The sequence below is a fragment of the Phoenix dactylifera genome, chromosome 4 (assembly GCF_009389715.1).
Source record: "Phoenix dactylifera cultivar Barhee BC4 chromosome 4, palm_55x_up_171113_PBpolish2nd_filt_p, whole genome shotgun sequence".
Taxonomy (NCBI): domain Eukaryota; kingdom Viridiplantae; phylum Streptophyta; class Magnoliopsida; order Arecales; family Arecaceae; genus Phoenix; species Phoenix dactylifera.
This window is the reverse complement of record NC_052395.1, coordinates 21,782,897-21,810,135: the sequence shown is the minus strand read 5'-3', so window position 1 is coordinate 21,810,135 and position 27,239 is coordinate 21,782,897. Positions and strand designations below refer to the sequence as shown.

The 27,239-nt window shown below is 48.3% G+C and overlaps 1 protein-coding gene across 1 annotated transcript; it reads left to right on the top strand.

Moving 5' to 3' along the window:
• Positions 1-1,145: 1,145 nt before the first annotated feature.
• LOC120110660 (G-type lectin S-receptor-like serine/threonine-protein kinase LECRK3) lies at positions 1,146-17,837 on the top strand. The gene is made up of 4 exons (XM_039126240.1): positions 1,146-2,413; positions 2,968-3,084; positions 17,398-17,480; positions 17,577-17,837. Exons 1-4 carry the CDS (start codon positions 1,984-1,986, stop codon positions 17,835-17,837), a joined length of 891 nt encoding a protein of 296 aa, XP_038982168.1. The 5' UTR covers positions 1,146-1,983.
• Positions 17,838-27,239: the final 9,402 nt, after the last annotated feature.

Sequence of the window (27,239 nt, the reverse complement as noted above, 5' to 3'; positions counted from 1 at the left end):
AGTCCTCCATTGACCCTCGTCCCTCCCACCATCCACAGCCCCTCCTGCCCTCGTCCGCAGCCCCTTTCCCTGGCTCGCCCCACTCGCATTGTCCAAGAAAGTTGGTGGAGGAAATATGATTGGAATCTGCGGAAAGGCATGTTTGCCTCCCCCCTTGATAGATTCTCCTATACGACCTTCCTATTCACCAAACCACAGTCCCCATACTGCACACCGTATCTATTGCTCCCTCTCCCTGCTCATTTTTTCAACTTCCTCCATATAAAAGCCCTCTGGTCTCATTTAAAATAGCAAAGATTTGAAAAGAAGCATCAAACCATTCTAATATCCAAAGTAATAGTTATAAAGGAAACAATTGTTGCTATTTACCTAGCTCAACGGCTGGCTAGATTTTTCTTGGACCAGTAATAGTAATCATTTTAATGGGTAATAATTCATTAATTACTATATAAATATAACAATGTTACTTATTCTTTTGGTAAAGCAATGTTACTCATTGAAGACACTACTAGGGACATTAAAAAAAAAAATTATTGCTGATATGGAGTTTGAAGTTTGGAGAGATTACTTTAACTAGCTGGTACATGACAGAAGCGGCCAAGGAATGGTTGTTATTTACATTCTTTGTTGTTATAAATATACTAAGAAAGGCCACCAAAAGCCATTATAACTGCAGTTATGTTACACTTCGGGCCAAGTATTTGAAAGAGACTGGTCGCTTCGCCCCAGTCTTTGGTGAGTCCGACCCTGAACCTACCACATTAGTATCGTCCAAATCTAGTTTACTCTGAGGTCTACACGCCCGGCAGTCCCGGGTCCCATCACAGCTGGCATGGGGCCCAATAGTCTGAACCGTCAATACTTTGACCGGTCTTAGCTGACCTAGGTTCAAGTTCCACAAAAGCGACCTCATACTCTTATTCTTAAAATCTCTCTCTCTCTCTCTCTCTCTCTCTCTCTTTCCATACACTATTCCATTAGAGTTATTGGAATTGTTACCATTGTTAATGAATGTTAAATTTATTGTCTGGAATTGGCATACATTTACCCGTTAGTGCTTGAAAATGCCCGAGTCATCAAGGTTGCAAACGTGGAATTAAAACATTCGAATTGAAAACAATGGCATCCTCTTGTCTCCTCCGCCACCACCTCCTCCGGCCGCTGCTCCTCCAAATTATACTGCTAATAATTAGCACAACTTGCGCTCAAACCATAACCCACCGCCATATTATAAGCTTGCGCTCCTCCCTCACTGCTCGGACCGGCCAAACCACCGCCTGGCTCTCACCTTCTCGCGACTTCGCCTTCGGATTTCGGCCCCTGGAAGCTGACGGCACCCACTTTCTCCTCGCCATCTGGTTCGACAAGACAGATAACAAAATTGTTGTTTGGTGTGCAAACGGGAACAAACCGGTTCAAGTTGGAGCCACAGTGGAGCTCGCCGCCGACGGGCAGCTCTCGCTCACGGATCATGACGGCCAAGAGGTGTGGAATGCCGGAATTAACGTCACTGTTGCATATGCTGCCATGCTTAATAGCGGCAACTTCATTGTAGCAAGCAGCGACGGTTCGGTCCGATGGCAAAGCTTCGACCACCCCTCGGACACCATCTTGCCCTCCCAAGTACTGGGTGCAGGCAAGGGGCTCCGGTCCCGTCTAATGGACACCGATTACTCCTCCGGACGGTTCAAGCTCAGCGTTCAAAGCGACGGAAATCTAACCTTTTATCCGGTCAATATCATGACCGGCTATGAATATGATCCTTACTGGGCTACCAACACCCCTGGAAATGGATCACGGCTCGTCTTCAACGAGTCCACCGGAACAATCTACTTGGCCCTAAATAACACCAACATCAATCTCTTGCCAGAGAGGATATACTCCATGAAAGATTTCTATCAGAGGGCGACCCTCGATTTCGATGGGGTCTTCAGGTGATATATCTACCCAAAGAATGCGAAGAGCGGTGCCGGCTGGACTGCGATGGGTTTCCAGCCTCCAGACATCTGCCGGAATCTCACCTCCAAGATTGGCAGCGGTGCATGTGGGTTCAATAGCTACTGTATATCCGGTGGTGGGAATCAGAGTGTGAATTGCGTGTGCCCGCCCGACTATTCTTTCCAGGATCCAGATAGGAAGTACAAAGGGTGTGCTCCAAATTTTGCACCCCAGAGCTGCAAGGGGAAGTTCACGTTGAGGGAGATGAACAATGTCGATTGGCCCGGATCTGCCTACGAGCACCTGGCTCCTATAGATGAGGACAGATGCAAAACAGGATGCTTGGGCGATTGCAACTGTGCGGTAGCCATTTACCAGTATGAAGGTCGTAATTGTTGGAAGAAAAGGCTCCCTCTCTCCAATGGTAAGATGGGCGACTACGTGGACCGAAAAGCTTTCGTCAAAGTACCCATGGGTAAGTTTACCTCGTGCATTCCTGCTGAATTTTCCACCCGGACCACCAATTACTGATCCACGTACGGCCACCGTAAGCTCATATCCATAGGGATGTTGTTGGGTTCATTTCAGGGCAAATTTTCAATATTGCTTTCAGCAATTCAAGAATATAGTTGTTCTTTTTTTATTTTTTTCTTTGTTTTTCTTTCCTTGCTTTTTTTTTTTTTTTTAGCAAAGCGCTTATTACCAACCAAGTCGTCTCAAGATTTTTTTTTTCTTTTTTGCTTTTAATAATAAAGTCAATCGTTTGATCATCACTATGGTAAACCTTCTGCTTTTTATTTGTACGTTGATAACAGATGATTCCAAGTTTTTGTAATATTGTTCATATTTAAATACATGCATACCTACGCACACCACGCATGCATGTTTCCGCGTGTTTGTATGGACTATAGATTCAGGTGGAGACTTGCATAGCTCGTTTTACTTTTTTCCGCCTTATAAAAATTTGAGTTTAAAATTTAAGAAACATAACTCAGGTGAGAACCCTGATTTTAAGGAAATGTTATGCAGATTCAACAAAGGATGATTTTGGTAAGAAGAAGATTGTCATAGTGACAACCTTGGTGCCGATTCTCCTCCTATTGGTATGCCTTTGTCTATTTTTATGGAAGAAGAACAGAAAACAAGGTAAAATTTTTTACTTTACTTTTAAAAATTCAAATGTTTATAATTACTAGGAATCGGCATCGATGCTCCTATTCAAATGCTCTTGTGGATGTCTATATGGTGGTTTCAGTATTTAAAAGAAAATTGATAGATTAATTTTCTGCAAAATAGTGAAATATGGTAGTATACACCCCTCATCTAACAGGTGATTTAATAACATGTAGTGTTGCAGCATATATACAATAAGATGGCATCATTCATGTATCAATTAGAAAAAAATAGTGATGGGTTGTGTTGCTGGAAATTGGACCCGGGGGCAATCTTCGGTCGAGGAGAGGGAGCGGGAGGTGGTTACTCACGGTGGGGCGGTGGTTCGTCGACGGGCGGCGTCCTCCGTCTGGGGCGATCGGCGAGAAGGAGCGGCTGATTCCCGCGGCTGGGCGACGATCCGACAGTGGGCGGCGTCCTCCGTCTGGGTGCCTGCACACGAGCCGGTGGCCGGGTCTCCCGGCGCCGGCCCTCCGACGCTCAAGTCAGGGAGGGGGCAAATCGTGTAGAGTAGAGGTAAACGGTGCGTGTCTTCAGTATCGATTTTCCAACCCCCTTTTATAGACCGGGGGTCGGTTTACCTGCGATGTAACGGGGCGAAGCCGTAGTACGGCTCGGCATGTCGTTCAGGTCGGCGCTTGGTCAGGCGAATAATTGCACTGATGTCGGCGATGAGGGCGTTGTACAACCCGAACTAGCACGCTACCAGGCGAATTTATTGCATCAGTGTCGGAGGTATGGCCGAGATCAGAGACTTATCACAGTTGACTAGACTCTGCTGGGCTTATTTGCCGCGGAGAGCTGGGAGTCCGTAGATGACAGGAGTCACGTGCATTAATTGTTGAGTGAGCCGGAGATCCACATTTATTGTGGAGTAAGCCGGAGATCCGCATTTATTGTGGAGTAAGCCGGAGATCCGCATTCATTGTGGAGTAAGCTGGAGATCCATATTTATTGTGGAGTGTGCCGGAGGATCACAGCGGTCATGCGCAATAAATGCCGGAGGGGCGTCATAGTACGGTCTCTGGCCGGACCTCGGAGACGTATAGCCGTAGTAGGTGGCTGACAAAAGTAGGCCTCGGGCATTGGGGTTTCTCTTAGGTCGGAGGTTCCGAGTTCGGGTGCCGACTTCGGCCTTCCAGGGTCGACGATTGTGCGGCTTCTTTGGGGCATTCGTGTCATTTGGGGGAAAAACCTTATTCCCCCAACACTACCCCCCGACTTCCGAGTTCGAGCGGCTTGTGGGCTCGGACGTAGGAAGTAAAGTCCATCGTTAAAGTTGGGGGGCGAACTTCGTCCGCACCCTCATGTTTCTTGGAATTTTCGTGGTAGGACCTGCGCCCTTGGGCGTTTCGAGGTTACTTTGTTCGGCGAATTAATGATGGGGTCCATATCCCTACGTCTTTCAAGGCGACTATAGCGGGGGCGGTGTCTCTTGGATTACCGAGGTTGGTTTGTGAGGCGGACCCAGGATGAGGGTCCTCGGGTTCGACGGGGTGGCGCCTCGGCCCCACAATCGAGAATTCCCGCTCATCAATGAGCGTGCCATTTTGGGTTTCAAAACGGACACGCGGCATGACCAGGGGTCGGACGCTTCCGATTTCGTGTTACCGGGTCATAATTTCGGAGGAGTGGAGGCCACACCGGGGCTCCACGTGTCCCAGATTTTATTAAACGAGGGGAGCGGGGGTGCCGTCCGCTCATTCTTCGAGGCGATGGGGTCCTGTGGACCCATAATGAGGTCCCGAGATCCGATGGGACAACACTTTGATTTCGTATTCGATTTATTGATCCGGAGTGGATGCAGTGCCTCGGCCTCAGAGGTCGCCACGTGGCGCAGCCCGATCGGGGGATGGGAACCGACCCCATCGATCTGGGCCGTCAGGGGGGTCTATATAAACCCCACGAGTCTGCCCTAAAGGTCTTGTTTGGCTTCCCCTCATTTTCGTCGTCTTTTTTCCCTTGTTTTCTCCCTCAACCGAATTTTGCCGGCGGTGCTCGGAGCAATTTCTGGCAATGTCCAGTAGGTTTTCTTCCTGTTTTCTCTAGAGTTTCCTCTTTTCTTCTCCTTGCCAACTTCCATTTTCTGCTCTTAATTTTTACTCCATTCTTCTGTGAGAATGAGTCTCGGTCCCGAAGAAGTTGGGTCGAATATGTCAGAGGAGGAACTGGAGACAATCCGCTCCCGTTTCTTCTTCCAGCCCGGGTTTCGTCTTGAAACCGCAGGGCCGGGGGACAGGGTGACGCAGCCGCCCCCAGGTCGGATCGCGGTTTACCGCGAGACACTCTGGGCGGGCCTGCGTTTTCCCACCCATGAGTTCGTGAGCAGCTTGCTGGCCGAGTACCAGCTCGTCCCGGCGCAGTTGGCTCCGAACTCATGGAGGACCATAATCGGGTTTTTGTCCCTGTGCCTCGGGCACGGGATCCCGATCACGGTAGGCCTTTTCCGCCGGTGTTTTCTGTTAAAGAAGAACCCGGCGGACGCAGGGTGGCTATATTTCGCCTTTCGGGGCGGTATGTCACTCTTCCGGGGCGCCCCTTCCTCGATCCACGAGTGGAAGGTGAAGTTTTTCTTCCTGGCGTCCGCGGCGCCTTGGGGGTTTGAGCCGAGGTGGGGACACCCACGGCTGAAGGCCCTCAACAGACTCTCCGAGCCCACGGGGAGGGAGCTGAGGATCCTAGACTCTGTGCGAGCCCTCGGGAGGGGCAACGACCTGACCGAGCTCCTGCGGGAGGGCGCCCTGGCGAGCGTGGGTCTGAGCTCGGCGCGCCCCGAGGGTAAGGGCGGCTACGTTATTTTCATTCTTTGTCTTTCGCTTTTACTGCCACTGGCCTGACACTTAACAAAATTTTTGATTTCAGATATTTCCCGCATGCCGACCAGCAACACGTCGCTTTTTTCCCGCCTGAGGAGGCGGGAGGCCGAGGCCGGGGGGGCTAATCCCCAGCCTCGGAGGAGGGCGAGGACGGACGGCGCTTCCTCGTCGGCCGGGATGAGTGGCCCCGAGGCGGGGGCCCCTGCGGCCGACCCGAGGCGGGAGCGGGTGGTCAGTGGTGCGAGCCCATCGGCCCCTCCTTGCCCTGCCCCCCTTGCCCAGCGGGGGGAATCATTCGTGGCCCGGCCGCAGCAGCCAGGACCCGGGCCTGCCCGAGGCCCCGAGGCGAGCGGCTCCGGGACCTCGGGTCCGATCGTGCCGAGCTCTTCCCGAGCTTTCCGAGAAGAGTCGGTTGAGCCAGACTCTTCCGTTCCTGAGGGGAGCTCGGCCCTTCAGGACGCCGAGGTCGCACGCTCCATGTTGCGGCGTGCAGTGCTCCCAGCGGACCGGGCCGCGTTCCGGGGGATTTCGCTGGAGGAGGTCGCCGGCAGTGCTTACTGCAGCACCGCCCGGGTAAGTTCCCTTCTTAATTTTCCTGAGTTATTAGCGTGCATACGTGCCTTTCAACTCACAATACCCTCGCTTCTTCTTTTTTTCCTTTTTTTTTTTTTTTTCAGCATATTCTCGAGCTCGACACCATGGCGTTCCTCGCCCACGGGTATCGAGAAGAAGTTCGGCAGCTCGGCCAGCAGCTGGAGCCGGCCAAGAAAAGAATCGCCGAGCTAGAAGCGGTGTCGGCCGCGGCCGAGGCTCCGTGGGCGGCCACCGAGGCCGAGCGCCTTGCCGTGGTGGGGGCGCTTGAGGAGGAGAAGGCGGCTCACGCCATGACCAAGGCAGCCATGCGCGGCACGGAGGCGCGCTTGGGGGAGGTCCAGGCCAGGGTCGCGGCCCTCGAGTATGAGGAGAGGGCCCTTCGCCTCCGAATCGAGCAACTTGAGGCCCGGGAGAGGAGGGCTCTCGAACGAGCCGAGCACGCCGTGGAGCTCTTCAAAGAGTCGCAAGAGTTCCGCGACATGTTGGAGGAGGAGACGGTCGACGGTTTCCTTCGAGGCTTCGAGAACTTCCGAGAGCAGGTGCGCCTGTACTGCCCTCAGTATGACTTCTCGACGGTCCGTCCGAGGGAGGACCGGGGCTGGGGGTCTGACGTGCGAGCCCTTCCCACCATCCTGACATCCGAGGCGGGAATATATGAGCAAGACCCCGCCGAGCCTTCGACGAGGGTAGCCGAGGCGGACGGTGTCATGGAGGTGGCTCTGGCGGCCGAGACGGACGCTGTCCCGGAGGTGGTGCCCGAAGCTCCTGCTCCCGACCCCGAGCCTGTTCCGGAGGAAGGTCTTGAGGTCATCAATGTGCCGGACGACCCCCCGGATGTGGCTCCCGCCGCTTAGGACTTAGCGTATTTTTCTTTCTTTTTCATTGTATCCGAGGTCGGCCCTTGAGCGGCCGACTTCCAATTTTGTAATTGGCCTTCCGGCCCTTTGTTAATGAAAAAGTATTTTTGCCATTCCGTGTTCATCTTTCCCTCTGTTGTCGTGACCGAGGCCAGGGCCTTAGCGAACAGCCTCGATGGCCTAGCTTTGCATTTTAATTTCCGGGCTGCTTAACGAAGTTGCCCTTCTTCCCGGGCTACGTCTTAGCCTTCTCGGGTTCCAGTCATCCCGACGAAGAGGAGCTCCGAGTCTTGAGTTTTTTAGAAAATTTCCCTAAGTCCTATAGCTCGGATTTGGGAGACGTGGAGGTCATCGCGTTTAGCCTTTAGGGAAGTCCCAAGGTGTCGAGGTCGGGCCTTAGCCCTTTAACTAAGACCGGACTAGGTCGGTATGTGCCGCTAATCGGGGAGTTTAGTTGGGTCTCCGAACTTAACTCCAAACTCCTCAGAGGGAGCGCGGGCCAATAGGCAGGTTATTACCGAAGGTTTTCGTAGTTATTGTTCTCGGACTCTGCCGAGGCTTCGGTGAGCAAGGCTGGGGTTTCCAGAGATTGCCTTGGTACCCGTGTTTGGCTGGCGCATTCGTGGCCGGGACCACTTTTTAGCCGGACGTAGGAGCTTACGTCGAAGAGCCAAGTCGGGCACTAATTTATGAAATCCTCTGTACCAGTTTCGGAGACTTGACGAACGGTGCATGCATAATATAATTAGGAGGTCGATCCTAAGCCGACCCGTTAGAGAGGCCCGACTTTGGGGCGAGATAAGGCTTCAACATTAAGATTCCGTTCAGCAATATGTAAATAAAATTTGACAAGGAGGGCGTCCAGTTGAATGTACCTCTTTCATTCTCAGAGTTATGCTTCGCATGGTGGAGTAGGCTGCTTCCCTTCCTCGTCGACCTGCGGAGTCATTTTTGACTTTAAGGGGGCTCGGGCTTCTCACGGACCCGACAGCACCCGCCGAGGTTGAGAGGGCTTGGGGAGGCTTTATTGATTTGTAGCTCTTTGCGAGGTCGAGGGAGTTTGAGACCCTGTGGTCGGACCTCGGGGCACCTCAACTTTGGCCGAGGGGTCTTGTGTCAGGTCGGCGGGTCCGCGGACGCTTTGCTGACCTGTGGTACCTCCCGAAGTCGAGGGAGTCTGATTCTCTACGGTCGACCCTCGGGGCATCCCGACCTCAGTCGAGGGATCATACGTCAGGTCGGCGGGTCTGGGCACGCTCTACCGACCTGCGATGCTTCCCGAGGTCGAGGGAGTCTGGTTCTCTACGGTCGATCCTCGGGGTATCCCGACCTTAGTCGAGGGGGCGCTACGGGGGACCGCGAAGGTACTACCCCGTTGTTGATGATGAGCGCCACGGGGGGCCGCGAAGGTACTACCCCGTCTTCCCGAAGTGTTGAGGGGTCTGGGCACGCACTGTCGACACTCGGGGCATCTCGACCTTAGTCGAGGGATCGCTCGCTTCGGGGATCGGGGATCGTCGACCGCCCCTGGGGGTCCACTTCGTGGCGCCCCAGGTGGAGCCACCCTTTCCACCCCTTACGGCGCCTTCCCGAGGTCAAGGGAGTCTGGTTCTCTACGGTCGACCCTCGGGGCATCCCGACCTTGGTCGAGGAATCGTTCGTCAGGTCGAGGGGTCTGGGTATGCACTGTCGACCTGCGACGCTTCCCGAGGTCGAGGGAGTCTGGTTCTCTACGGTCGACCTTCGGGGCATCCCGACCTTAGTCGAGGAGGCGCTACGGGGGGCCGCGAAGGTACTACCCCGTTGTTGGTGATGAGCGCCACGGGAGGCCGCGAAGGTACTTTCCCGTCTTTCCGAAGTGTCGAGGGGTCTGGGTACGCGCTGTCGACACTCGGGGCATCTCGACCTTAGTCGAGGGATCGCTCGCTTCGGGGATCGGGGATCGTCGACCGCTCCTGGGGGTCCACTTCGTGGCGCCCCAGGTGGAGCCACCCTTTCCACCCCTCACGGCGCCTTCCCGAGGTCAAGGGAGTCTGGTTCTCTACGGTCGACCCTCGGGGCATCCCGACCTTAGTTGAGGAGGCGCTACGGGGGGCCGCGAAGGTACTACCCCGTTGTTGGTGATGAGCGCCACGGGGGGCCGCGAAGGTACTACCCCGTCTTCCCGAAGTGTCGAGGGGTCTGGGCACGCACTGTCGACACTCGGGGCATCTCGGCCTTAGTCGAGGAATCCTGCTCCATTCCACGTTTCGTCGTCTTGCGATCCTTCCCGAGGTCGAGGGAGTTTGGGACTCTACGGTCGAGCCTCGAGGCATCCCGATTTTGGCCGGAGAATCTGAGGATCACAGACGACCCAATATTAAAAGAGGATTACAGTTATCAAGGTGAGAGAAATTTTTGCAGAAAAAGGAGCTGAGTCCATTGTCCTGATTGTTTTGAACCCCTTAGGGTTTCATTGGTAATACATCCGTAGATTCTCGGAGTTCCAGCTTCGTGGGATCAGAGTCCCCTCCAGGGACTTCAATTTGTACGCCCCTGGTCGTTGTACCCGGGCGATTTGATACGGCCCTTCCCAATTTGGGGCGAGCTTTCCTTGCTCGGTCGGTTGAGAAGCCTCGACTCTCCTGAGGACGAGGTCCCCTACTTTGAAGAGCTTGGGCTTGACTCTGGAGTTGTAGTATTGGGCCGTTCGCTGTTGGTATCTCGCCATGCGAACCCGGGCGACCTCTCTCGTTTCTTCGACAAGGTCCAAGTTGCTCCTTAGCTGGGAAGAATTGGTGTCGGGGTCGTAATGCTCCATTCTGGGAGAAGGCAGGCCGATCTCCAGCGGGATGACGGCCTCAGTGCCGTATGCTAGGTTGAAGGGGGTCTCTCCCGTGGGTAGTCGGAACGTGGTCCGGTACGCCCAAAGGACATTGTACAAGTCCTCGACCCACTGTCCTTTGGACCGATCAAGCCTAGCTTTAAGTCCCTGCAAAATAGTTCGGTTAGTTACCTCGGTTTCCCCGTTTGTCTGGGGATGGGCAACCGAGGTGAAGCGATGATCAATGCCGAGTTCAGAGCAAAACTCCCTGAAATGAATATTGTCAAATTGTCGACCATTATCAGATATAAGGATACGGGGTAGTCCGAATCGGCAGATTATAGACTTCCATACGAAATCCCGCATCCTTTGCTCGGTGATCCGGGCGACAGGTTCGGCCTCGACCCATTTGGTGAAATAGTCGATGGAGACGACCAGGAACTTTCTCTGTCCGGTGGCGAGGGGAAAGGGCCCCAGGATGTCGATCCCCCATTGGGCAAACGGCCAGGGGGCGATGATGGAGGTCAGCAGAGCTGAAGGTCGGCGCTGGATATTGGCGTTTCGCTGGCATCGATCGCACTTGTGGACGAAATCTGTTGCGTCTTTTTGGAGTGTGGGCCAGTAATATCCCTGCCGCAGGATCTTATGGGCCAAGGCCCGGCCCCCCAGGTGATTTCCGCAGATCCCTTCATGGACCTCTCGGAGAGCATAGTCCGCCTCGGAGGGGCGGAGGCATCTGAGAAGGGGGGAAGTAAATGATCGTCGATAGAGCCTGTTCTCGTATAGGACATATCGGGGGGCCTGGCGCTTGATTCGGCGAGCCTCCATCTCGTCATGAGGTAGGGTTCCGTCCTGAAGGTAGCAGACGAGCCCGTCGATCCAGCTTGGCTCGGAGCCGATGCACATGGTAGGCTCGGGTTCCTCCGTGCTGGGGGTCTGAAGATACTCGAGCGCGGTTCCCTTAGGAAGCTCGCTCATGCGGGAGCTTGCCAGCTTGGATAGCTGGTCTGCCCTGAGGTTTTCCATTCTGGGAATGTACTGAATGTTGAAAGAATTCAGGGCAGATATGAGTTCCCGCACCTTTTGGAGATACTTTTGCATGGATGGCTCTTTAGCTTCAAAATCTCCTTGGACCTGGTTCACCACCAGCTGGGAGTCGCTGAATGCCGTCAAGTCTCCCACGTTTAGTTCTTTCGCCAGTTTGAGCCCGGCGATCAGGGCCTCATACTCGGCCTCATTGTTCGAGGCCGGGAACTCGAGGCGCAGGGCTTGCTCAGCCACCACTCCGTCTGGACTAGTGAGGATAAGTCCGGCCCCGTTACCCCCCGAGGTCGAAGACCCGTCCGAGTGCAGGACCCATGGCTGCCTCGGGGCCTCCTCCGCGGGTCCAGATGGCAGGTCGGGGTCGTCCGGAAGGGTGCACTCCATGATGAAGTCGGCGAGTATCTGAGCTTTGATAGCCGGCCTGGGCCGATATTCGAGGTCGAATTCCCCGAGCTCGACCGCCCATTTGGCGATCCTCCCCGCACGATCCGACCTCTGCAATATTTGCTTCATGGGCTGGTCAGTCAATATAACTATCGTGTGGGCTTGGAAGTAAGGCCTGAGTCTCCGAGCCGAGATGATGAGAGCGAAGATGGTCTTCTCAAGTTTAGAATATCGGGTCTCGGCATCCCTGAGAACCCGGCTGGTGTAATAGACCGGCTTTTGGAGCTTGTCCTCTTCCCGGACGAGAACTGAGCTCACTGCGGCTGGGGAGACGGCCAGATATAAGTAAAGGACCTCGCCTTTTCGGGGCTTGGTGAGCAGCGGGGGAGAAGCCAGAAGGCTCCGAAGATCTTCAAAGGCCTGCTGGCATTCTTCTGTCCACCGAAAGTCTTTCGGCCGTTTGAGGCTCTTGAAGAAGGGGAGGCAACGCTCGGCTGACCGAGAGACGAACCTTCCCAGGGCGGCTACCCGCCCCGCGAGCCGCTGCACCTCCTTAACTGTCTTTGGAGGCGACATCTCTTGCAGTGCCCGGATTTTCTCCGGGTTGGCCTCAATTCCGCGCTGGGTCACTATGAAACCCAGGAACTTGCCCGAGGTGACCCCGAACGCGCACTTCGCCGGATTGAGTTTCATTTGATATTTTCTGAGCTTGGCGAACGTCTCGTCGAGATCGGCTATGTGGTGTTCCGCCGCTCGGCTCTTCACCAACATGTCGTCCACGTAGACTTCCATGTTCCGGCCGATCTGGTCTTTAAAAATCTGGCTGACCAGCCTCTGATAGGTGGCCCCAGCGTTTTTCCGGCCAAAGGGCATCACCTTATAGCAGTAGGTGCCCTTGTCGGTGATGAAGGCCGTCTTCTCCTCGTCTTCTGGCGCCATTCGGATTTGATTGTATCCTGAAAAGGCGTCCATAAAAGTTAGCAGTTGGTGTCCCGAGGTGGAGTCGACGAGCTGGTCGATGCTCGGGAGGGGAAAACTGTCTTTTGGGCAGGCCTTGTTCAGGTCGGTGTAGTCCACACACATACGCCATTTTCCGTTGGCCTTCTTTACGAGGACTATGTTGGCGAGCCAGTCCGGGTAGGAGAACTCCCGGATGAAGCCGGCTCCGAGGAGTTTGTCCACCTCCTCGGCCGCAGCTCGTTGTCGCTCGGGGGCGGAGCCTCTTTTCTTCTGCTTTATAGGCCTGCTGGTTGGTTTCACCTGAAGTCGGTGGACCATGACCTCAGGGTCAATTCCTGGCACGTCCGCGGGCGACCAGGCGAAGACGTCGGCATTATCCCGCAGGAAGCTGACGAGGCGATCCCTCTCATGGGCGCCGAGGCCGGAGCCGACCTGCACGGTTAGCTTGGGAAAATTTTCTCGTAGTGGGATTTGAATAAGGAGCTCACCGGGCTCTACTTGATTCTTCCAGGGGGTGTCCCTTGCATCGAGGGTTTCTATGGGGAGTGAGGGGCGCGTCGGGCGGTCTGGCGCCTCAGCTGGTTGTTTCACTGTGTGGGCCGCCATGTAGCATTGCTTGGCGACCAGTTGGTCTCCGCGGACCTCGCCTACTCCTTGGCCGGTGGGGAACCGCATGAGTAAATGGCGGGTTGAAACCACGGCTCGAAGGGTGTTTAACCCTGGGCGCCCAAGGATGGCGTTGTAGACCGAGGGCAGACGGACCACCAAGAAGTCCATCCTCACAGTGCTCTCCCGGGGGGCGAGGCCAACTGTGACAAGGAAGCTAGCCTCACCTTCAACCGAGACCGCATCTCCGGTAAACCCGACTAGCGGGGCATTGATTCTCCGGAGATGTCTTCCTGTCAACCCCATTTTTTGGTAGGCATGGTAGTACAAAATGTTGGCTGAACTTCCATTGTCAACTAGGACACGCTTTACATCAAACCTATTTACAATCATGGAGATGACCACAGCGTCATCGTGAGGGGTCTCGACCCCTTCTAAGTCCTCGTCCGAGAACGAGATGACTTCATCAGTACGTGGGCGCTTCGGGGGTGTTCCCTGGGCGGCCGTTCCTGCCGAGGCCCGCCCGATCATGTTGATGGTGCCGGCGATGGGCCTGTTGTCGCCTGGATTTTCGGTTGGTGCGACATTCTCCGCCGGCCTTCTTTCCTCAGGTCGATTCCTCACGAACCGGTTGAGTACTCCCCGTCGGATGAGCGCTTCTATCTCGTCCCGGAGTTGGAAGCAGTCCTCCGTGTCGTGCCCACGGTCTCGGTGGAAGCGGCAATACTTCCTGGTATTTCGGGAAAATCCCGTGTCTCGCATAGGAGGCGGGGGTCGGAAGAAGTCCCGACCCTCAATTTCCATCAGGATCTCGGCCCGGGGAGCATTGACGGGTGTATAGTTCTCGTACCTCGCCTGGTACGTCCGGGGCCGTGGTTGAGACCTCGGACGAGGAGGTGTCCTCTGCTGAGGTCGCCCCTGCTGACGGGGCGGACTCCTCAGTCTGGGGAGATTTTTCTCTCTGCGGGGAGACCGGCTCCTTTGTCGGCCGCGCTCCTCGCGGCGCTTCTTCTGCTTCTTAGAGGCGGGCTCGATTGCTCCCCGCCTGGAGGCGACTGCCTCCTCGGCCTTGGCATACTTCCGGGCTCGGGCCAGCATTTCGGTGAAGTCGGCCGGGAAGCTCTTCTCGATGGAGAAGAGGAATCGGTAGGAGCGAACCCCAGTTTTCAGAGCCGACATGGCTATCGACTGGTCTAGCTCGCGGACCTCCCATGTGGCGGCGGTAAAGCGGTCCAGGTACTCTTTGAGGGACTCCCCCTCCTTCTGCTTGATGTCCAGGAGGGAGTCTGATGTCCGTCGCTGGCGCCGGCTGGCAGCAAAGTTGGTGGCGAACTGCCTGCCGAGCTGCTCAAAGGAGGACACCGTGTTCGGCTTCAGTCCAGAAAACCAAAGCCGAGCGGTCCCTCGGAGGGTCGCTGGAAAGGCTTTGCAGAGTATGGCCTCCGAGGACCCTTGTAGGGCCATGAGGGCCCGATAACTCTCCAAGTGGTCGAGGGGGTCGGTGATTCCGCTGTAGGGCTCCACCTGAGGCATTTTGAATCTCACGGGAACCGGCTCGTCCTCGATCTGGCGGGAGAAGGGGGACTTGGCAGTGAACTCAAAGTCCCCTTCCTGTCTTGCCTTCTTGCCGTGGAGTGCCGCAATCTGGCACTCCAGATGCTCAACTTTTCGGTCGAGCTCCCCCACCCGTGGGATTGTCGTTGTGGTTTGCGCCGGCCCTTGGCGGTCCGGGGCTGACTCCGCCTCGGAAAGTTGGGGTCTCCGATCGAAACCTTCTCTCGGTAACTCCCTACGGGGAGTAGCCCGTTCTCCGTTGTTGGCTCTGGAGGAGCCATGCAGATTTTGACTGGGGAGAACCGGGCCGTTGGGGAGACACTCCGGCGGGGCCTGGGCCTGCGGGGGAAGCGCCGATGAAGCTTCCACGCGCCGTAGGCCCTGCACGGTGGCGGCCAGGGCCTGGACTTGCTGTACCAGGGCATTGAACTGTTCCAGCTGGACCTGAGGACCTGGGTCAGCTGGAGTTGGGAAATTCTGGACGGAGTGTCCAGGACTTTGCGGGGGACGTCGGGAGACGTTAGAGGCTCCCTTACTTCTCAACTTCATGACTGCTACTCGGACCCTTCCTCTAGCGCCAACTGTTGCTGGAAATTGGACCCGGGGGCAATCTTCGGTCGAGGAGAGGGAGCGGGAGGTGGTTACTCACGGTGGGGCGGTGGTTCGTCGACGGGCGGCGTCCTCCGTCTGGGGCGATCGGCGAGAAGGAGCGGCTGATTCCCGCGGCTGGGCGACGATCCGACAGTGGGCGGCGTCCTCCGTCTGGGTGCCTGCACACGAGCCGGTGGCCGGGTCTCCCGGCGCCGGCCCTCCGACGCTCAAGTCAGGGAGGGGGCAAATCGTGTAGAGTAGAGGTAAACGGTGCGTGTCTTCAGTATCGATTTTCCAACCCCCTTGTAAAGACCGGGGGTCGGTTTACCTGCGATGTAAAGGGGCGAAGCCGTAGTACGGCTCGGCATGTCGTTCAGGTCGGCGCTTGGTCAGGCGAATAATTGCACTGATGTCGGCGATGAGGGCGTTGTACAACCCGAACTAGCACGCTACCAGGCGAATTTATTGCATCAGTGTCGGAGGTATGGCCGAGATCAGAGACTTATCACAGTTGACTAGACTCTGCTGGGCTTATTTGCCGTGGAGAGCTGGGAGTCCGTAGATGACAGGAGTCACGTGCATTAATTGTTGAGTGAGCCGGAGATCCACATTTATTGTGGAGTAAGCCGGAGATCCGCATTTATTGTGGAGTAAGCCGGAGATCCGCATTCATTGTGGAGTAAGCTGGAGATCCATATTTATTGTGGAGTGTGCCGGAGGATCACAGCGGTCATGCGCAATAAATGCCGGAGGGGCGTCATAGTACGGTCTCTGGCCGGACCTCGGAGACGTATAGCCGTAGTAGGTGGCTGACAAAAGTAGGCCTCGGGCATTGGGGTTTCTCTTAGGTCGGAGGTTCCGAGTTCGGGTGCCGACTTCGGCCTTCCAGGGTCGACGATTGTGCGGCTTCTTTGGGGCATTCGTGTCATTTGGGGGAAAAACCTTATTCCCCCAACAGGTTGTTTTACCAAAGTGCATCAACTAACCATTTTTAAGATATAAGATGCCCATACGGCATCAGCCTTTAGTAACGTAAATCAATTAAATCTCAATTACTAGCAATTCACATTAGCCTTCGTCTTCTAAGCAAGATAGTTTAATTTGGGTATACCTACTCCATCTGCCTTCCTGCATAACCCATCAGGAGAGTATTCTCCTAAAATTGGTATACAGGGCATGCTAGGTATGCTGTGCAGTGTACACTATTAATAAGCATGGAAAAAGTTACTCTCTTCTGATCGTACAAACGAATATCTTAATCTAAAAATTAATATGAAGTTGTGCCCTTTGTAATACTGAAGAAGTAGTAGAGAGAACTACTTTTCTTTTTAGTTTAAAACATCTTGTTATGCTTTAGATGTTATCTGCTTAATCACTATATTCTAATGTTGTAGATGTTATAGTTCTTTTTTACTTTTCACAAGTTGTCTCGTATAGTCGTATCCCTCCTCCATGTGGTGTAGTTTCCAGGTTCAAGCCTTGTGAGGTGAATCTCTAGGACCAGGATATGAAGATTACATCATCCGGGCGTTCTCTCTCTCTAAAGGAATTCAATATTTTCTAAGCATAGCATCGCATATTGAATATATACCTATGTCGATCATTGAAGCCTTCTCGACAATTAAGGGTCCTCCTTAAACAAGTATTTAAAGTATTACAGCTTACATTCAAATGCAAAAATATTTCATCCATTTATGTGTTATTGTTTACAAGTTTGTAGTACCGTAACATAGACTCCAAGGTTATACTAGATTTTGTGTGCATACTAATTGGGCACATGTACAAATCAATATATGTCAATATATAGTGGCATTTCATCTGTAACTTTTTTTAGGCCCAAAATTCAATGATGCCTATGCTCTTGTCCGTATATGGTAGTTTTCAATTAACTAGAAAAATGTTTCATGTTTTTTTCCAAATTTTTGCTCCATTTAAATTATGTAACAACAATTGGAGTATAAGTACTTTGATCAATTTTCTCATAGTTGGCTTGGTTATTTTTGAAGTTCCCATATTAGGTATACCAATTACCTCCTCCCAAGAAAGTAAAGGAATGGAACTGGAATTGAATTATTAGACATGTTTACAATTGAAAGGGCCACTGATAACTTCTCCATTAACAATAAACTTGGAGAAGGTGGGTTTGGCCCTGTTTATAAGGTAATCATCTACTTGTATGACATTTTCTTCTTCATTATACATTTAATTAACTTATCTTTTTTTTGTAAATTAAGTCTTTAAGATGGCAAATTTCAGGGTCAGTTGGAAGATGGACAGGAGATTGCAGTCAAGAGATTGTCCAAGGATTCTGTGCAGGGTGTGACAGAGTTCAAAAATGAGCTTATGTTAATTTCTAAACTCCAGCACAAAAATCTCGTTCAGATTCTCGGTTGCTGCATTCATGGAGATGAGAGGATGTTGATCTATGAGTACATGCAAAATAAGAGCTTGGATGCCTTCATTTTTGGTACTTACATTATTTTACTCCTTTATACACTTTTAGCACTGCAATGTTGATTGCATCTTGAACTAAATTGAGCGTGACATATCCTGTGGCTGTACTGTAAAATAAAAAAAGAAGATAATGGTTAGGCAATTTGAATTTAATAATTAAGAATAGACCTATCTTATCAATTGAATGAGTTCAAATTTGAGGAGGTGTTTTTCACCTTGTAATTTCAAGAATATGGAGACCGTGTCAAGCGAGCACCAGGAACTTTTATGAGGTTTTGCATTCTCCAACAACCCAATATAGCTTAATTGTACCCTAAATGCTGATAATTACATAAAAATCTAGGAACATAATAATATTTTTTCATAAATGAATGCATGTAATATCAAGTTCTATTCTTTTAGAATGTTGAAACTCTTTGACAGTCTTGTAACAAATATTGATATGACTCCAATTTTTCTTCTTTTTACGAAAATTTGGACATCAAATTGTCTAATACTCTATTTAGTTACACTAAAATGTTAGTTACATTAATTTAAATTAGTATCTTGACATAAAAAAATTAATGTTAGTTAAGGAAAAACAGTATACATTCAATAATCGTATCTATCTGACTTCTCAAATCATCCCTCATTTTACATCAAGACCTCAAACTAAAAGGAAGCAGCCTTTTCTGAACAAATTTTGTTATATCTGTCACTCATATGAATGATCCAATAGATTACTTTATAAAGATCAACTTGTTAAATTGGAATTTTAGTGTTATTATTGTAATCCTAATACAGACTAAAATGTTTGACCAGATAAAACAAGAGGCATTGCTGAATTGGCAAAAGCGTCTTGATATTATTATAGGAATCGCTCGAGGTCTTCTTTACCTTCACCAAGACTCAAGGTTAACAATAATCCACAGGGACCTCAAGGCTAGCAATATTTTGCTTGATAAGGACATGAAGCCAAAAATTTCAGACTTCGGCACTGCAAGAATTTTCAAAGGAGATCAAAATCAAGAGAAAACAATGATGGTGATTGGAACATTGTGAGCCCATCTATGCAATTGTATATATGTGTTACTCTCATTAAATAATTTACTGAAGTGCTAATTAATGGCATGCAGTGGATACATGTCTCCTGAGTACACTACAGATGGTACCTTTTCAGTGAAATCTGATGTTTTCAATTTTGGAGTTCTAATATTAGAGATCTTAAGTGGTAAGAAAAATAGAATGGTGTATCAATCAGGATATTCTATGAACCTTATAGGTCATGTAAGTATTCATTCAAATGCAATAGTGCTCCTTGTTCTTCATATTATTGTCGATGCTGCAATTTCATTTTGATATGTATTTGGCTTTTTACAGGTGTGGAGACTATGGGTGGAAGGTAGATGCATGGAGCTACTCGATGAAGCAATGGGATGTTCATATCCTATATCTAAGTTACTTCGATGTATACAAGTTGCACTCTTGTGCATGCAAGAAGGGAGCAAAGATAGGCCAACAACGGCAGAGGTGGTTCTGATGTTGAGCAATGAAGCTGTGGCACTACGAGAGCCTAGACGACCCGGTTTCTGCATAGAAACGCCTCAAATAGAACAAAATTCATCTTCTTGGGAACAACATTCGGTTACACCAAACGAAGTCACAGTTACAATGCTTGAAGGACGATAAGACACTTATCAAAATAAGCCTTTCTTTCTCTGTGGGCAATTTACGGACTTCAGTTGTTTACTGATAAGCTTATTTTATTGTAGAGGTGGACTATGATAGTACTATTTGAATATTAAATTGTAGGATTTGCTTTCATCTGTAGGAAAGGAGTGTAAAAGCCTAATTTCTTCCCTGCTCTATGGTTTCTTGTGAATGCGATGAGCGAATGAACATTTGAAGCTTGTAATAGAGGGAGAAGCGTACTAGATACTTGTTTTCTATATAGAACTCTTCTAAATGAAACTCTCCATCAGCACTGAACCTATATAATTGACTAATCATTGTATGTCCCCTCTTTCTTATGTATAGTATTAGGTGATGTATATGTACTCATAGGTACTCAACTATGGTTAGCTACAACATCCTCGTTTTTTTTTTTGGTAAAAATGGCATTCATATAGCTCTCACATGAGTACAACCTGCCAAGTCCAAAGCAATAAAATAATCAACATCCTTGAATATAGCATTTGCAATACAGTATGATTATCAAGTTTTAGTTGGAGTCTCCAGCTCCATCCATCTATGGCACCTCAATCACCACAATGCATAAATGTTGGAATTATAGGATTTGAGAAACTTTTGCAATCCATGCTCATTCTCCCTTTCCTATTTTCCTCTTTGAGACTGACTTTAAGACTTTCTTGTATTATTTCTTGCTCGTGGCAATGAACATTGAACATTATTGGTAGCCGTTCAAGAGACTTGCATCATTTCTTCCTGAGAGTTAGATCTAATATGAATCTTCCTTTTTATTCATGTGAATAGATGTGCCATGTATAGAGCGCATATTGAACATGATAACTCAGGATTTTAATATGATATATAGAGACATCAGGCTTTGTCATACTGTAGAATTGAGATGTAACTCAAGATAGTAAAAAGGCTTTGGCATTGGATTTTAGCATTACACAGGGCTTAAAACTGATTTTATTTTAGATCTATGCTGGCCCATACTTTTAAGGAAAATAAACAAGAAAAAAAATAGTTAATGACAAGAAGGAGTAGAAATAGAAGGATAAAAAGGAAGGTTGAAATGATGAATATAGCAAGGGAAAGAGGAGGAGGAGGAGAGAGGAAAAGGTGAGAGAAGACGTGGTCATTAATCCCTGCATAACAAAACTAATGTTGATTCTGAAAAAAATAACTCTAAATTGATACTCCACCTTAAACTAATGTTGGTTTCATTCGTCCTACCAGTAGAGTAAAATTAAATTAGTTGTCTCCATCAAATGAGCTCCCAATGGATTGTTGAAAAGAAAAATGTCCACAACCTAGGTCAAGATTGCACCAAAATATGAAACCTATCTCCTTATATTTTGGCACAAAACCTATTCTCTTCAAAATTCTCTTCCAAAAAGAAGGTATTTTATCAATTATAAGGACTAAGGTATCTCTTGCAACATGATATCTCATCTTAGTTTGTGACAATTGCTTTCCTTCAGGATGAAAAGATTCTATTCCAAAACACAGCACTTGGCAGAGAGGGAAAATGCTTTTCTCTATTGTTTCTAAACCCTAACCCTCTCTCAAAAATGATGTTCAAGATAAACTCCCTGAAAATTGAGTGATATGTTGGGTCATTCCCCCTTCCTCTTTGCGAGCACCACATTCTCGAAGGCAAATCTCTCTTGGACAACAACCATGACATGGTAGCAGCAATCTCTTCTTCTTCTTATTCATGACTGATAAATAGTATAGAGAACCATTTCGTTTCTGAATTCGAACTCGAAAAGGAGAAGACTGATTGCTGCTTTTTTGCAATTTATAACCATTAGAGGGTTCTGTTTGGTTTCCGAATCGGAGTTGGAGATGTCCACACGCCCTAAAACTTCCACCAAATTTTGTTGTGAACTGATGGGATAAGACGAAGCAAAAAAGTTAACTGAAAATCTGCGAGCGGTGATGGCTTTAGGCTTCAGCTTCTTCTCCAGCAGCCAAGAACAACCCCTTTTCAGCCTAATTGGATAGCAAACGAGAAAAAGCGAGAGAGGAGGATGATATGAATGGTATTTGGTCATGTGATAGCCACAGTCCGAACACAAACCAACTCGATCCATTGACGGTAAGATATCACTAGATATCCTCTAAATTATATGGAATAGATTGGTATCAGTGAGTGTTTATGTTAATAATATTACCACTTGCTTCTTGGACAAGAGGTTAGGGGTTTGGTTCTCTCTCCTTAGCAACCAACACTTTGATTGCTCTCTCTTGAGGAAGAAGAAGAGGAGAGGGAAGAATCAAAGGAAGCACACGCTTGCTGCCTTTTTGTTTTTGTGGTGGAAGAAGGAAGAGGAGAAGAGTCCCACGCTTCTCTCCTTTATTTTCTTTTATCGCTTGCGGATGAACACTAAGAGGGAGAGAAGGGTTGCCGTATTTTCTAGGAGAAAAGATAGGAGAGGAGGGGGGCCGCACGCCCTCCTCTTATTTTTCTTTTGCCCTAGGCGTGAGCTCCTAAAATTTAGGAGCTCACGTCTATCTCTAAGCCAAGAGAGGAGGGGCGTACGTCCCTCCTTTCTTTCTTCACTTATTGGCCAAGGGAAGGGTGTACGCCCCTCCCTCTTAACCCCTCTTCACACACGCCCCTCACTTAATCAAATTAAGTGGGGCATGGTCTCTTTCATGGGTGTCTAATCTTCTTCTAAAGAGGATTAGGTGAACCCAATCCTTATCCATATGAGTCCTAATCTAATTAGGACCTAATTGGATCATGACTCAATTGAACTCTTCAATCCTAATCCAATTAGGAGTCATCTTTATCTATTAGATCAAAATTAATTAGAACTTTAGGAATCCTAATCCAATTAGGACTCATATAATTTTAATCCTAATCCAATTAGAACTTTAGGAATCCTACTCGAAGTAGGATTCTAGTAATTTGAAGTCCTAATCTAATTAGGACTCCTGCTTAGTGAATGGGTCTACCACATTTCTTGTGGAGTCTACTTTCTGTTCCTCTACTTATTTCTTTTTGAGGCAATCGCGTATCAGGTTAAATTGCCGCTCTATGTGCTTAGACTTCTGGTGAGACCTTGGCTCTTTGGCTAGTGTTATGATGCCATTGTTATCGCAGTATAGTGTTATGGCATCTGATGACATTACACCTAACTCTGCAATAAAATTCTTGAATCAGAAGGTTTCCACTGCATCCTTAGAGGCGGCGATACATTCAGCTTTTTGGTAGAATTTGCAATGATCCGTTGTTTGGAACTCTTTAAATTTACTGAACCACCATTGCACATATTTTGATGTGGACTTTCTATTATCAATATGTGTGTATCCTTCTACTTTTAACTCTGATCTTCCCCTAAAGACCAAGAACATATTCTTAGTTCTTCTCAAATATTAAGACTGTTCTTCACCGCTATCCAGTGCTCCTCGCCTGAATTTGATTGATATATGCTCGTGATACTCACAGCATGTACTATATCAGCTCGTGTACATAGCATGGCATACATTAGGCTTCCTATAGCCGAAACATAAGGGATCTTGCTCATCCGCTGAATCTCTTCAGATGTGTTGGGGCACATCTACTTGGAGAGATTAATCCCATGCCTAAGGAGTAATAATCTTCTTGTAGAGTTTTCCATGCTGAACCCTTTCAGCACTTCCTCTATGTACATTCTCTGTGACGGACCAAGCATCCTTTTAGATCTATCTCTATAGACCTTAATCTCTAAAATATAGGATGCTTTTACAAGGTCTTTCATGGAGAATTTCTTAGACAACTATACCTTGACTGAAGTTAACATGGGAATATCATTCCCAATAAGAAGGATATCATCCATGTACAATACGAAGAATACAATAGCCCTCCCACTAACTTTCTTATAAACTCATGGTTTTTCTTCGTTCTTGATGAAATCAAACGATTTAATTACATCTTCGAAACGAGTGTTCCAACTCCGAAATGCTTGCTTTAGTCCATAGATGGACCTTTGCAGCTTACAGACCTTGTGATCACCATCACAATATCTCATAATCATGATATGCTGCAATAGCAAGCAATATTCGAATGGACTTCAGCATGGCTACAGGTAAAAAAATATCCTGATAATCAGTGCCTTCGCGTTGACTATAACCTTTTGCCATTAGCCCTGTTTTATAGGTTTCTACCTTCCCATTAGAACTTAATTTCCTCTTGTAGATCTATTTACACCCAATAGGTATTATACCTTCTAGTAGATCTACTAAGGTCCAGACTTGGTTAGAATGCATGGAGTCCATCTCTGACTTCATTGCTTCCAGCCATCTCTCGGAATCGATGTCTAACATCGCCTCGTTGTAGGTATTGAGATCCTTACCTTGATCTCTATCTTCCATGAGGAACACTTCCTCTACATCCTCTATAAGCATACCTAAGTACCTTTTCAGGAGGATGGCAGATCCTACTAGTTCTACGAGATGGAGGAGATACTACATGTACTGGCTCAATATGAATAGGTTCTATAGGCATAATGGCTCGTTGTTCTTTAGAGACTTTCTCTTCGAGATCAATTTTCCTCCCACTACCTCTATCAAAGATAAACTAATTTTCATGAAGATAGCATGTCGGCTCACAAACACTTTGTGATCCTTTGGGATGAAAAAATCGTATTCTAATGACTCTTTAGGATATCCAATAAAATGAGCATTAATTGTCCTATCCTTTAACTTGTCCGCCTGTTGTCGCTTGACTTGGGCCGAAAATTTTCAAATCTTAAGATAACCAAGACTCGGCTTCTTGCCATGTCATATCTCATACGGTGTGGTAGAAACAGACTTAGAGGGAACTCTATTCAATATATAAATTGCTGAAAATAGGGCATCTCTCTAAAAGAGTAAAGGTAATCGGTGAAGCTCATCTTGGACTTGACCATATCCAATAGGATCCGATTCCTCCTCTCTGACATTTCGTTGAGCAGAGATGTACCAGGAGGGGTCCATTATGAAACTATACCATTCTCTTTGAGATAATCTCGAAACACTCCATTAAGGTGTTCACCTCCTCGATCCGATTGAAGAACCTTAATGAGTTTTTCTGTTTATTTTTTTACTTCATATCTGAACTCTTTGAACTTTTCAAAAGCTTCAGATTTATGTCTCATACACATATCCATATCGTAAATAATCATCGGTAAATGAAGTTGTTGCCCAAGGTGACAAGCCAAGAGGGGGGGTGAATTGGTTTCTCTTAATTTTAACTATCTTACTTATGTCAATTGATGAGTCAGAGGAATTAAACAAAGCACAATACAAACTACAAGAAGTATAGTGGTTCGGTGCTCTCCTAAGCACCTACGTCCACTCCCCAAGCGACCCCTTGGGAATTCACTATAATCCCGCGGATTACAGTTGGATTGTTTTCCGGGCTCACAATCCAAAAACCTTTACACTTTGGTTTTCTGGGTTCACCAAAAACCTATGTTGGTTTTACGGGCTCACCAACGAACCTATGTTAGTTTTCCGGGCTCACCAACGAACCTTTGCAATTGGTTTTACGGATTCACCAATCAACCTACACCGTTGGTTTTGCGGGCTTACCAACTAACCTTTACAAGGAGTTTAATAAATGAAGTAAGAAGATTTAAGCTCCTAGATGAGCAAATATAATAATATAATCTACAAAGAAGAGTTTAGAGAATAGTTATCGCTTGATGTGACTTCTCTCTTCTTTGTCAAAGATGCTTCACTCTTCAAGGATGGATGGAGCTCTTAATGACTCTTGGAATCTGCTCAACCACTTTCTTTTGACTCTTGAATGAAGCACTTGGATGAAGAAGATTAGGGCACTTTGTCTTTCTTGTGTACTCTTTGATATTTTGCAAAAGAATGTTCTCTCTGATGAATAGTGCCACTTTAAATAGTTTCCTTCATCCATTGGACAAGTCCCAATGGTTAGAATTCAAAAACTAGCCATTACTCACTGTTGGAAGGACAAAAAGTACTTCTGCAGAACTAGCCGTTATGCTTCTGCCCGTGCTTGGGTCGACTCAACCTTTTCTTGGGTCGACCCAACTTTCACTTGGGTCGACTCAACCTTTCCTTGGGTCGACCCTCTCAGAACCACAAAAACTTGCAATTCAGCATTTCTTCACTTGGGTCGACTCAACATTCTTTGGGTCGACTCAAGGTTCAGTTGGGTCGACTCAACTTCCACTTGGGTCGACCCTCTCAGGGTTTCCAGAGAACCTATTCTGTCAATGTATTCTGTCACTGCCTTTGGGTCGACCCTCTCAGTGTTTGGGTCAACTCAAGCTTGGGTCGACTCAACTTCCTCTTGGGTCGACCCTCTCAGTGTTTCCAGAGAACTGTTTTCTTGAGGCTTGAGAGGCTTGACGTTTGGGTCGACTCATGCTTTCCTTGGGTCGACCCAACTACTGTTCATCCGTGCCATTTTTGCAGAAGTGTGCCAGATGCTTTCTTGATGTGCCGGGGTCGACCCAAACAACCTTGGGGTCGACTCAAACCACACTTTGCTGCAACTCAAGGTTAGATTCATCCATATGAACAATGAAATGCATCTTTATATAATTATACGAATATACTGAGAGTAACAAACTTATAAATGAAGTATCGAATTAACTTATAACATACTCTTGATTATTGCTTGTTAATCATCAAAATACCACTATCATCCTCAATCTCCCCCTTTTTGATGATTACAAAATATAGAGTATGAGCCTATTGATACTTATCATAAAATCAGTTTTAAAAGGGCTCAATTTGCTGAATTTCAGCTTTTCAAATATGAGAGTGAAGTCTCCCCCTATTTCATCCAAATGTTTCCAATTTGACCTTTTGAATTACTCCCCCTTTCTTTTATATTTAATTGAAGATGAAACTTCAAAAATTTGAGATAAAGCATGAGTTTCAGATTATGTATCGAGGTGTGAAAGGTATGTGCCAAATTCTGAAATTCTATGTGCCAAATTCTGAAATTCAATAGAAATTTTAGATTTGATCATTTTCATTGTTACAAATTGCTCCCCCTTAAATGTAAATGCTTTCCTATTATAATTTTCAACTTGTTTGACAACTTATTTCTCTTTCCTTACTCAACTTATTTCTCTTTCCTTCTCCCCCTTTTTGTTATCATCAAATAGGTGCATGGGAATAGACACAATAATTAATAAACATTTAAACTTCATTGATCAAAAAGGAATATTTTAGTACAATAATGCCAAAACAAAAATAAATACAATGTTCCTCAATCAAAGTTCAAAGTACATGATCAACACAAAATACATATGAGAACTAGATATATATCCTAGGCTCTAATCATAATGCTAATATCAGCCTAGGGGGTATCTAATGGCTGTGATCTAGTCCTCATCCTCCTAGCGTAAGTGGCGAGGGGAGGTCGAGCCTGATGGGACTGAGTCTGGCGTGGAGCTCAGTGAGCTGGATGACTCTGTGCCGAAATCTCGGACTCAGCTGCCTGTGGCACAGATGGTCCATGAACCTCTCTCTCTCTCTCCGTAGAGCTCCTATCTGCTCTCTAAGATCACTGATCTCAGCAGTCATGATATCTAGTCTGCTCGTCAGCCCATCAATGATAGTCCTCGCCTGAGCTGACATAAGCTCAGTCATCCTACTCCAAAACTCATCTGTGTCTCCCGCAGGAACAGATGACGAAGGTCCAGCCTCTGAAGGTGCAGTAGGATGATCCGTATGCTCCTCATCCTCAGGGATGGGGTCTCCAATCTCTGGTGCATCACCCTGAATCCCAGCTCCAGTACGTACCCACTGCCCGTTCACCTTCTCGTAACCCATGCG